The following is a 12909-nucleotide window of genomic DNA, read 5'->3' as shown; positions in this document are numbered from 1 at the left end:
AATTCTCTGGAATTTTAATTCATCATTATACTGATCAAAGTCCGCAAGTCTTTCAAGTTGCCTTTCTTTATAATGTCGTTCTTAATATATAATGTTTTGTTTCTATTCACATCATTTTGCATCAGTTTATACAAATGTTCCCAGATTTCCCATCCATCATTCCTTATGGAATAATAATGTTCATCTTGGGGACTTTGTACTTTGTGAAACAAACAAGGCTGGATTGTTTGGGTCATCAGACAGATTCCTTAGTTGATGAACTGCATTCACTGAAGCACAGAGGCAAAGAGGTCCTACCTCAAGGATGATAAGCCTAAAGTAGACAGGATATTTAGCAAGAGAAGAGTAAGACTAAGATAGTCAAAACGAATAGTAGAGTGGTACACCAAGCTCCATGGAGCAAACTTCATTTCTAAATATGATGGAAGTGAAAATCTCCTTTCCTGTTTTATCTCCTTGTAGGCTCCTGGGATGAAGTTGGAAAATGAGACATGGATAGTGAAAGAATTTGTGCTTGTTGGGTTTTCCAATCTTCCAGATCTGAAACCTACTCTCTTCATTCTCTTCCTACTCATGTACTTGATCTCACTCAGTAGCAACGTCACTATCATTACCATTATCTACCTGGATCACACCCTCCACACTCCCATGTATTACTTCTTAGGGGTCCTATCGCTCTCAGAGACTTGTTACACACTGGTCACCATTCCCAACATGCTGGTCCACCTGTTGATGGAGAACCAAGTCATTTCCATTCCTAGTTGCTGGGCTCAGATGTTCTTTTTTATAGGCCTGGCTTGTAGTAATTGTTTTCTCCTCACCTTGATGGGTTATGACCGGTACGTGGCCATCTGCCACCCACTCCGTTACGCAGTGATCATGAGTCCATCTGTTTGTCTCCATCTGGGAAGCCTGGTCTTCTGCTCAGGATTTCTGGTGGCTGTCACTGAGACTTGCCTCATATTTTCCTCCTCCTTCTGCCACAGCAACCGAGTAGAACACTTCTTCTGTGACATTGCACCAGTTCTCAAACTCAGTTGTACTCAGAGTGCAGCCAAGGTCCTGACTATCTTCTTCTTTAGTGTGATCGTGCTGCTGGCCTCCTTCTTCCTCATTCTGCTCTCATATGCCTTCATTGTAGCTGCCATTGTGAGGATCCCTTCTGCTGCTGGACGGCGCAAAGCCTTCTCCACTTGTGTGTCTCATCTCACAGTGGTCATTGTGCATTTTGGATGTGCCTCAATAATCTATCTGAGACCAGAGTCAGGGAGCAACCCAGATGAGGACCGCATGGTGGCTGTTTTCTACACAGTTGTTACCCCATTGCTCAATCCTGTGGTGTACACCCTACGCAACAAGGAGGTCAGAGTAGCACTAAAGAGGACCTTGGGTTGCAGACTGAGGACCCAGAATAACTAATTACTAGGATGAGGCTAGAAAAAGTAACAAAGCAACACTGCAGTTTCAAAAGGGACTCACTTATCCAAATTCAATTGGGTGGACAGCTTTAATTGTTTGAGGGTTCCAAAGTCATATCTCAGTGAACTTAACTGGAGACCACTCTAAGACCACTACTTAATTGGAGATCAGGCTTCTCAATTGTTTATCTTTAAATCCCATCCCCATAATTCTAGAAAGTCTACCTCAGCAGATCATGCAGTTGTATAAGTCTACTTCTGCATCCATATATTCAAAATTAGTTAGCTTTGAAAGTGGCTTTGTTGAAGGAGCATGGAAATCATCAATGCCCTACAGCCTCCTCGACTTTCTTGCCATCCTTTCATTGGCTGGGCATATGAACCACTAAGAGGCCCAGGATGACTGTGCTTCATGCCAAGCAGTTCAGAAAATCTTTGGAAGGAAGAGAAGCACCTCTTTGCCAGAATTATTTCAATGGATGTGAAGATAGGAACAATGGAGTTCGAATTCATTTCACCTCTTCCTCCCAATCACCCCCAGAATAGAGAACGAACCAGAAACTGGAAAAATTCATTTAATAGTTTTTTAAATGCTTTAGAACTTAAAAGATTGTAAATGTTTTTGAGCATCTTTAGAACTCCTTTGAAAGGTGAAAGATGACTAGGGTATGTAGCAAGTAAAATGTGAATAACACAGAAACAGAAAAACATAACAATATAACAGAAAAAATAACAAACAGAGAAACAGTTTCTCCAAACAAGATAGTAGTTTATTAATAGTGATGCATGAAGCTGTTAATAAAGTGGATCAGACAGCCCCTCTGAATTAGGTCAGGGACCGTGAAATGTTGGGGGAAACCCATTTTATTGAGCTACAAAAAGGGAGGATTTCTGGGTGGTTGGAAACTGCGACGATTAGCTTCACCAGGAAAAGATGGCTTGTTTTTCAGATGTGGAGGATGGTCACACCATGAAACAATTAAAGAACATTAATTTTTTTATGGGTTTCAACTGCTTCTTGGCAAGAAATTAGAATCACCCCAGTCAGAATGGCAGGATTAGCCATCCCATTGGGGAAAGCAAACCACTCCTCTTTTTACAAGGAGAGACAACTGTTCCTTGGAGAGGGACTCAACCAAAAACTGGTTTTTGGTATGCAAAACAAATGTCCCAGAAGCTAAGTCAAAGGGGAGACAATGTCTTTTGACCATGTCTTACTGGGAGAGACCACATTTCTGAGTTTAACTGAGAAATGGAGTTTGACTAAATGGAGAATAAGGGTTGATTACAGAGTAAAATCAATTGTTAAATGATAACAGCACAATTTTAGTTTTCTCAGGTGTGTTATGGCACAAAAAAGTCTCTGTAGTTGCAGTTATAAGAGGCATAGTAGAACCAGTCATCTTCTTTTAAGAGTAATTTCCTCCAAGACAGCTCAAATCCTAGCTTGCTTTCTTGATTGTTCCTCACCCATCCCTACCCCCAGCGGCTAGTGCCTTGGTTTTTTGCCTTTTCCCCAGTGCTTAGCACAATGCTTGGCCCCTAGATGCTTAATAAATATCAATTGACTGACTGCTTCTGAGGAAGGAGTTACCTTCTGGCATAAGGCACAAGATAGAAGTAGAGAAGAATCTCATAATTTCATGTTCAATGGAGCTATAATCAGCAGTGATGATTATACCAGGGACTGTACACAGCAGAGTTCAAGACTGGCAGAGGCTGTTCATCTCACAGAGACTTCATGCCACAAAGCGATAGTGATTGTGGGACTAGCAGGCAGAGTTTGTATTCAAGGCTATTGGTTGCTTTGAGTTGTGAGTTGCCCCTCAGTGTGTGCTTTAGTCACATGTGTTTTCTATAAGTATGCTTTTCAATGCACATATCATGCCATACATACTCCCTGCATGTGTGACACTTCTCTTCACGTGTTCCCCACATAACTCTATTCTTTTCATGGATAATATTTGTAGAATCCAAACTCTTTGAGGATAGGGGCTGTTTTATTTTTATCATTGCATCCTTATTCCCTAGCACATAGTATGTACTCAATCAATGCTTATTGATGGAACAGAATTGAAGATTGAATTGATTTGTATATTTATGAATTTGCCTCTGATTGATGAGGGAAACATTTGTTGTTACTTTACTTATTATGTTATTTGATTAAATACCTTTGATATGAATTAATCGTTTCCTTTGGCTAACTTAAAAAAGATAAAATCATTAGTAGGGGCTCACTTGTGCCATAATTTTAGTCAGATACAATCAATCAATTAAAATTTATTAAATAACTGTTATGTGCCAAGAAATTTGCTAAGTTCTAGAGATTTTTTTTTCAAAATAGCAAAAGACAGTTTCTGATCTCAAGGTTTAGAATCTAAGGGGCAAAGCAATATGTAAACAAATATATAAAAAGTAAGCTATATATTAGAAATAATTAATATAGGGAGAGCAGTAGAATAAAGGAGGGGCGGGGATGCTTTCTTGGTAAAGATGGAATTTTAGTTGGAACTTAAAAAGAAACTGGAATGATCAACAGTTGGAAAGGAAGAGGGAGAACATTCTAAAAATAGGTCACAAAGAGAGAAAATACCTGGAACCAAGAGATAGAGTCTCTTGATTGTAAAACAGGAGACTACTGTCATAAGATCTAAGAGTAAAGAATATTTTGAACCTGGAGAAATGAAAAGTACCATCATATACGAGTAGAAAGATACTATCTATATGAGTAAAACATTTTTAAAACAGTGAGCATTTCACCTCAGCTGGAAGCTAAGGAAACCATTATTAGTTTCTATAAAGGGAAATAGATTTGTGAGACATTGGGATATGAGATCTTTTCAGAATTCCTCTCTGTTCTCTTTCTTTATTATTGAGAGCCACTTTTTGTTGGTCATATAAGAAGGGAACAGAGAGTGACTATGCGAAGACTCTAGTTCTGTTCCTGCTTTGCACCGAAATAGCCACCAATTCTGGCAATCAAGGCCATAGGTTTCCATGCAAGAGAGACTTTACATTAGCAAAAAAAAAAAAAAAAAAAAAAGAAAAAAAAAAAAGAAAAGAAAGAGAAGACTATAATACATTGTGACAGTTGGATTCTGTAGCCCTTTCCACCATGTGAGTGGGCAATGGCAACTGTTGGGGATTGGATCTGTTTTCTGTCAGCATCTACTATTTATCCCTCTATGTTGCCAGTAGAACTAGTGGTCAGATTGTGACTGGTAACAATAGTCATGCCTTAAAACCCTACCTGTTATGATTAGGACCAATGGAAAAAGGAACCAGATCAAAGTGGAAACAGAAGCAGGAGCTTCTGAACACTTGTCTGGTGGCTCAAGTATAGGAGCATCTTATGGGAAATTCACATACTGCATTCCCTTTTTGGAGAATTAATAGTGACACCTCTCTTCCTATACGTTTAAGTAAGACAGTATGCAAGCTGACGTGGGCTTTATGTCTAACAAAATATCCAAGTGTCACATGGGGTACATCAAATGCACTATGTAATCTATATCTATGCACATTTAAAGATAGTTAAAAATAGTTTGTCATTAAAATGATACACTGGTAAAATAAAATTTAAAAAGTGATTTAATGTTTGAAATTTTAATTGACAGAATGCTTAGTAGTAGAAAAGATGGTTATATAAAAGTCTAGGCAAATAGTGAAGAACATTGATTTCTGAATATAGTGAAATGATAGGTTCCATTTGAGCAATTAAGGCAGTGTTTTAATGATCCCAGACTTCTCACTTCTTCAAAAGTTCATGATGATAAAGCCAGTTTTCTCATGGTGATACTCTGTGAATGAATCTTTAAAAAAGCTTTTTTGCATTGACTTCAGTAAGTCAGTCCCTGGAGCCCATGGGAGAGTATCCTGGAGTACAAAGTTTTTTTTTTCCTTCTAGCTTTTGATAATGTAAATCCCAGAAGCAAAATCACAAGTAATGTTTCTATCATTCTCAGCTCCCCAGGGAGAGGTTGTTTGTAGTGAGCAGAATCCCTCTGAGCTAGAATTATCTCTGCCTTTTCCCTAAGAACAATACATATAATGGGATTCTTAATTTCTACTTTCTGCCCACCCATCCCAAGTAACAAAAGTCCCCTCAGGAGGAGAACCTGAAAGAGAAACAGAAGTATCTTGCCATTCTCCTTCATAGGTAAGTCTGGGCTCTTGGATAATCAGGGACAAATGGAGGGAACTTGGCCAGTTATTGCTGAAGATAATAAAGTTTATGACAACCCTAATAGCTCTTTAAGAAAGACCCGGTAACCCAATCACAAAGAGCAAAAGCATCAGTGAGCTATCAGACCTGCACTCTCCCAGAGGTGAGGGTCCAAGCTCTGGCCAGACAAATGTCCAGACAAATTCTCCTCTTACCTTCCCAAGGATACCTCTGATGTTGAGAAGATGCTTCCTTGGCATATCCTTGACTCATCCCATTCAAGGTAAAAAGAAATCCATAGGACTATAGGATGTACATCTGAATAAGACCATATACTTCATCTAGCCCAAACCCATCATAAATTGCAGACCAAAGGGAGGAAGTGACTTGTCTAAGATCATGCAACTAGTGAGTAGTAGACCTGGGCTTTGAATCCACACTCTAGAACATAATAGGTCAACCCAAAGTGAAAAAGAACAGAAAACAAGCAAAAAGAAAACCTGTTCAGGCCTTGGCTTACATGATGGCCATGGAATGGTGTTCTTACAGAGACACCAATATCTATTCCTTCCCAGGTCTTCATTTTTTCTTGACCTCCAAGGGTTTTGGCTGGCTGTCCCCCATCCATGGAATGCTCTATATGCTCATCCCTATGACCCAGCTTCCCTGGACACCTTCAAGCCTCGGCTTAGTGTCTTACCTTTGCAAGAAGCCCTTCCCTGTCCTTCTTAATCCCAGTGCCTTCAACTTGTCCCTCAGCAATTTGTCCCACCTACATCTCATTCATACATAGTTGTTTGTATGTGGTCTCTCCCATTAGACCTTGAACTCCCTTTGGTCAGGGACTTCCACCCCAGCCCATTCTCTTCTCCCCACCCCCAATCTTTTTATGCTCTAAGAGTTTAGCACAGTGCCTGGCACATTGTAGGTACTTGATAAATGATACTTGACTATTTCTGAGACAGAGCGCTGGATTTGGAGTAAGCTTAAGTTCCAAGCCTTTCCATTGACTAGCTATGGAGCTGACTGTCACCTAACTGTCTAGAGACGTCAGTTTTCTCATCTGCACCAGTAGAACAATAATAATTGTACTGTCTGCTTAGAGAGATGGTGTGAATTTCAAGTGAAATACTTAAAAAGTGCTTTGTAAATCTGAAAATGCTATAAAATGCAAACTGTTATTACCACAATTATTACTAATTTAAACTTGGAAGGCTGGTTAACACCTCTCCCCACTTTTTCCTATTAGGCATTAATAGTTTTCAGTCAGGCCTCGACACTCCTCCTTTTACCCTTTACAGCCAGGAAGACCTAGATTCAAATTCTATTCATTTCTGACACATACTGACTGTGTGACCCAGACAAATCATTTCAGCACTCCAGGCAATACTTTAAGACTAATTTTCAGAGCAAGTGTTTTGGTAAAATTCCTCACCAGGACCAAGAAATTCTTAAGTCTAGATCATATTTCTATCCCTATGATTTCAAAAATAGTATTAGACCCCACTTGTCCTATAATTCATGTCTAAAGAAGACTGAGTTCAAGGGCTTTTTAAACTGCTAAGCAATAAATATAGATGATGCCCCAGTCCTATTCACAGCATTTTCATCCCCAGCCCCACTAGGGATGAGAATCTACATAAATTAACAATGGCCCCTTTCATTTTCTGTAGTAGCTGTTGCTTAGCGTCTACTCCCTTCCCACAAGAGTCCTAGTCTCCCCTCCCTCATCAGATTTTTTGAAGGAAATAAAGATTCTCAACCTCAAGAAAGAGAAACTGAGGCATAGAAAGGTAAGTGTCTGGCTCCCAGCTACCCAAATTTTCTAAGCTGGAGCTTCCTATTGCTAAAGTTAAAGGAGATGTGTCAACCTCTAGAAGGAATCGCATTGACCATTCCCTACCCTCCCTTATTCAGCAGCTGGAGTAGGCAGCTTTTGCCTCTGGGCCATTAAACATTAGGGATTTCCACTCATTTCTAGTCCTTTTTACCTCTCACATTGTCTTTATTGAGGAAGTGGGGAGATTTGGCTTTGAGTCCTAGTTTGGGCAAGTCATTTCATGGTTCTGAGTCTCTTTCTTTCTCTGTAAAGCCAGGGAAGTCATACATTTTGCTTCTGTGATCATTTCAGTTGCCATTTTCTGAACTCTCTTCCATTTCATTCTGTTTCTCCTCAAGTAGAGTCAAGGTGTGAAGTCATCATGCTTTTGTACAGAGGGAGGAAAAAATTCTTCCTGATACCCTTTTGGATGTCTAACGTTTGGGAGGACTTAATTTATAGGAGCTGTTGGGCTGGTGGGAATGAAGGCTATACTGAGTTTTTCTTTGTTTTTGTTGTTCAATTAATTTGCAATTATGCTTGACTCTTTGTGATCCTATTTGGCCTTTTTTTGATAAGGGTACTGGAGTGGTTTGCCATGTTTTTCTTTATCTCATCTTACAGATCAGGAAATTTAGGCAGACAGAGTAAAGTGACTTGCCAGAGTCATACAACTAAGTATCTGAGGCCAGATTTGAACTCAAGAAGATGAGACTTCCTGACTTCTGGGACTGGCATTCTATCTGCTTTGCCACATAGCTGTCCTCTCAAAATCATAATTGACATCTGGAAGCCTATTACTACTGGCCTTCATTATTTTATACTGGTGAATCTCACCTAAAAATTTTCTGCCTAGTGCCATGAAATCTTCTGAAGCTTATACCTGCAGGTTTAACTTTTTATTCAAAAAGGGAGCTTAGCTTTTATTTGAAAAGCTGGAAATTTCCTACTTCTTAGATCTATTAAAAACAAAAATCTTAAATGAAAAAGATTTAACATCATTGTCTGGAAAACTAAATTTATACCATGATCTAAATTGGATATCTACCCTCACTGTTATATAATAACTTCTCAATCCCTTGCAATCTGGATTGTGGCTCAACAGTTTTGGGGAAATCATTCTTTCTAAAGTTACTGAGGATCTTCTAATTGCCAAATCTGATGACAGCTCTTGATTTTCATTCTTCTTTACTCCTCTGCAACTTTTGATCCAGTTGGTCACCCAATCTCCCCAACTAATCTCTTTTCATTTCATTGTTCTACCTGTCTAACTGCTCCCTCTTGGTCTCCTCTTGATGCTGGGTAATCATCCATCTCCTTTTCTCTTAGCTATTAGGGGCACATAGAGAACCCTGAGCTCAAGTTGTGCTTTAGACACTGATTGTGAGCAAGCTCAAAACCTCTTTCAGTCTGTGGCATATCTGCAAAAGGATTTTTTCTCCCAGGGCTATTATGAGCATCAAATTAAATAATACATGTAAATACTTTGCAAACCTCAAAGCATCTTGGGAGTTTTTCTCTTTGGGCTTTGTCTTTTTTTTCCCCCCATCATCTCTTGGAGATTTATCAGCACCTGTGGGTTCAAATATCGCTTCTGTGCAGATGACTTCCATATATGTATCACCCTCCTCCAAACTTCCATTTTCCTATTGACTCAATCCTCTCTCTTGCCCACACTGCCATATTAACCTCAAATGGATCTCTTTCTTTTTAGGTTCTCTTCTTTCTAGTCCATACTTCATGTAGTTGCTAAAGCACAGGTCTTATCATCTCCACTCCTCTTTCAAAAGTCTCCAATAGCTCCCCATTGCCTAGACATAAAACAAAGCAGAATTTCCCTAGCACTTAAGGTCTCTTATAACCTGAAGGTTCCCATCTACCTTTCCAACATTTTTATGCTGTTCCCCTTTACAAATTCAACATTCCAGCCAAATCAGATGATGGGAATTTCCCCAATTTCAATACTTCGTCTCTTGTCTCCATTCATGAACAAAAACTGTTCCTTAGCTTGCAATGCCCTCCCTCCTCACTCTAGCTTCTTAGAATCCATTTTTTCCTTCAAAGTTTAACTCAATAATTCCTTTCCTGATCTTACTGCTAATATTGTTTCCTCTCCCTATTTTTCTTGTATGATACTTATTGATGTATAGATATGTTGTTCTATAAACCCCCTCCCACCTTCTACCCTGTAGAGTACAAACTTTTCAGGGCAGGGATACCCTTTTATTTTTTGTCTCCCTAGCACCTGGAAAAAAATAACCAAAGTATTACATGCTACATGCCAGAGAGAAGTGAGACCCAAACAGCTTTGTGAAGTCTGTAGAGGAAGATCCCATTACTAACTCATAAAAAGAGGAATCAGGGAAATTTTTCTGGAGGCTTTGGCATTTTGGTTTGGCCTGAAAGGATTTCTAGTTCTACAGGCTGAAATCAAGAGGGAACAGCTTTTTCAAAATTACAGAGGCAGAAGAGACCAATGAGTGTTTGAGAGGAAAGAACTATTCAATTTGCCTGAATAACAATAACAGCAGACATTTATCTAGCACTTTGGGACTATCAGAATACTTTAAATCATCTCACCCTCACAATAATCTCATGAAGGAGATGCCAGTTTTTTATTTGTATAGTTGATTTTCATAGAGATTAAGAGGTTGTTTTAAGATTTCACAACCATTAATATGCCACTCAAACCAGGGTCCACATGATTTTAAGTCAGCAATGTCTTTCATCAGGCCACACTGCTAGATTATAAATAGAAACAAAGAGTATGAAGAGGGAGAAGAGAATGAAATTATCTTACAAAGGTAGAGTAGCATCACATTGTAGAGGTCCTTAAATGCAGGAAGGCTTGGATAAATGCTTAACAATCCATTTACCAAAAAAAGTAGAAAAAAGTTTACCTATCATATTTTTAAGGTTATGTACATTAACACTTTCTCCATTGCTTTCTTTATCTAGACAATCCACATGGCAAATCAGTAGTGTTGTAACATTTCCCAATTTCTGAGGTATAAATGAAATAGAAAACTTACCATTCAGAGCTGGCTCCAGCACATCCCATTTGAATATCAGACAAAGTAATTCCCCCAAGCTCTAGGAAGACTGTGAAGAATTTTGATGGAAGAGGAGTGATATGAGCAGAATCGATGAATAAGAAAGATTGGTTTTGACAGTAATATAAAAGATCTAAGGGATTGAGAGCAGAGTCAACTGGACCTTTGAGGAAGTCATTGCAAAAGTCTAGGTGGGAGGATCAGGAATGTCAGGTACAGGTGGAGGTGATGGAAATAGATGTGGGAGGTAGCTGGATGAGGTAGAGGTATTATCAACAGGCACCTTATAGAATGTTAGAGGTGATCAAAAGGGAAGTCAGGGAACCTCGGGAACTGAATGAGATCACCAAAGAAGAGAAGTAAGAAAACAATTATTAAATGCCTACTATGTGTTGGGTACAATGCTAAGTGCTTTACAAATATTATCTCATTTAATCTTCACAGGAGCTCTGGGGAGATAGGAGCTATTATTATCCATTTTAAGGTGGAACATAAATTGAGGCAGACAGTAGTTATTTGACCAGGCTCACACAGCTAGGAGGCATCAGAGGCCAGATTTTAAATCAAGTGTTCCTGACTGTAGTCTTTGGATTTTATCCACTGTGCTACCTCTAGATCAGACAAAGAAAAGAGGAGCCAACCATGGATAGATACTTGGGAAATACTCACTTTATAGGATTTAGACAAGAATGAAGATGCGTTAAAAGTAACAGGAAAGGCATGATTTTAGAGGTAGGAGAACCCGGAGGGTCTTCCTGAAACCAAGAAAAGAGACAATTCTTCCTCAAAAAGGAGTGATCAATAGTGCTGAAAGCCATGGATAGGACTGGAAAAAAATGTCAAAAATCGCATTATTGGATGCCGGTCATTGTAGACTTTAGAAAGGTAGATCCAGTTGTGCTAGGGGCAGAAGTCCAATTTCAAGGGATTTAGGAGAGTCTCATTGTGAGAAAGCAGAGGTGGCCAGTGGCGAAAATGTGATTCAAAATTACTGAAAAGGTCTTATAGCTGGATTGGATAGGGGAGCCAGAGGAGCATTTTAAGTTTTTTTAAATGATTGGAAAAAGTTAAGAACATTTAATTAGGCGCTTCAAAAGGAACTCTTCCCCACTATGGCTCTCTCAGTTTTCCTATTCCTGTTACCCATTCTCTCATTTACTCACTATGTTCCAACCACACTGGAATATATTCTCTCATCATCTCTGACTCTCAGAATTATGGGATCACAGATTTAGAGTTGGAAGGACACCTAGGGGTGTTTTAGTCCAAACCATTTTTCTTATGTATGAGATAGTGGCCCAGTAGATAGAATCTCTTCTCAGATACTCAGTCACTATGCTGGGAAGTCACTTAAACTCTGTCTGTCTCAGTTTCATAACAGTATCTACCTTCCAGAATTGTTGTGAAGATTAAATGAGACAGTTTTTGTAAAGTGCTTAGCATACTATCTGGCATATAATGGGTATCTAATAAATGCTTGTTTCCTTCCTTTCTTACAGATGAGAAAATTGAGGCCTTGAAAGAGTGTAATTTACACAAGTTTGCATGACCAGGATGGGTCAAAGCCTGGCTTCAAAACTAGGTCTCTTGACTTCCAACCCAGTGACCTTTTTAATATCATCTGGCTATTTCTCAAATACAGAAGCACCAATCAGACCTGGAACAATAACAAGAGTGTGGGAGAATGTGGGCATGTGGAAGCCTCATAGACAGACTCATCAAGAAAGATGTGACTGTAGGCTAGGCAGGTGACCTTTTTAGTTGCTTTTGAGGCCTTTTAATCCCAACCTACTCCTGGTCTTATTTGGGATTTTCTTGGGAAAGATACTGAAGTGGCTTACAATTTCCTTTTCCAGTTCATTTTGCAGTTAAGGAAACTGAAGCATCAGTTAATTGACTTGTTCAGGATCACATTGTTAAGTCCATGCCTAAAGCTGGATTTGAACTCAGGTCTTCCTGATTCCAAAATTGACACTCTATTCTCTATGGCACCCAGCTGCACCTAAGCAGATAAATTTTTACACCAGGCCAGAGACTATTTCTTATGATATCAACCAATTAATTGATGGGAATGAGGAGACACCAGTAGAACAACCAGAAGGATTACAAGAAATATGTCATCCTCAGAGGAAATCCAGATTTTCCATCAGAGAGAGGGAGTGAAGAAATAATAATTGAGAAGTCTCAGGATGAAGGGTTGTTTGTTAACAACAGAGCAGAGATTCCAAAGGGTCAGTGGAGAGCTCTAGAAGATGTGGGATCAGATTGAGGGGAAAACCATGCTGAATGGAATAGGGAGCAGGCTTCTAAAGGAAGCCATATGGATGTTCTACATGCCTTTGAAGTGTCATAAATGGATGATCAGGACTGGGGAGCCATATAAGCAGGGTGTACCCTACTTAGTTAAATTCTATCAATCAGCTTAAAGTGATAAGCCTCCCCCCAGTTTGAGGT

General features: G+C 39.3%; 1 protein-coding gene across 1 annotated transcript; it reads left to right on the top strand.

Moving 5' to 3' along the window:
• Positions 1-471: 471 nt before the first annotated feature.
• On the top strand, positions 472-1419 carry LOC127542737 (olfactory receptor 10T2-like). Its single transcript, XM_051968546.1, has one exon. The coding sequence runs from the start codon at positions 472-474 to the stop codon at positions 1417-1419; it is 948 nt and encodes a 315-aa protein (XP_051824506.1).
• Positions 1420-12909: the final 11490 nt, after the last annotated feature.

Source organism: Antechinus flavipes, chromosome 1 (genome assembly GCF_016432865.1).
Source record: "Antechinus flavipes isolate AdamAnt ecotype Samford, QLD, Australia chromosome 1, AdamAnt_v2, whole genome shotgun sequence".
NCBI lineage: Eukaryota > Metazoa > Chordata > Mammalia > Dasyuromorphia > Dasyuridae > Antechinus > Antechinus flavipes.
The sequence above is the reverse complement of the archived record's forward strand: the minus strand, read 5'-3'. Positions and strand labels throughout refer to the sequence as shown.

Coding starts and splice junctions, on each gene's coding strand:
- LOC127542737 (XM_051968546.1), top strand. CDS start 472: ATGAAGTTGGAAAATGAGACATGGATAGTGAAAGAATTTGTGCTTGTT.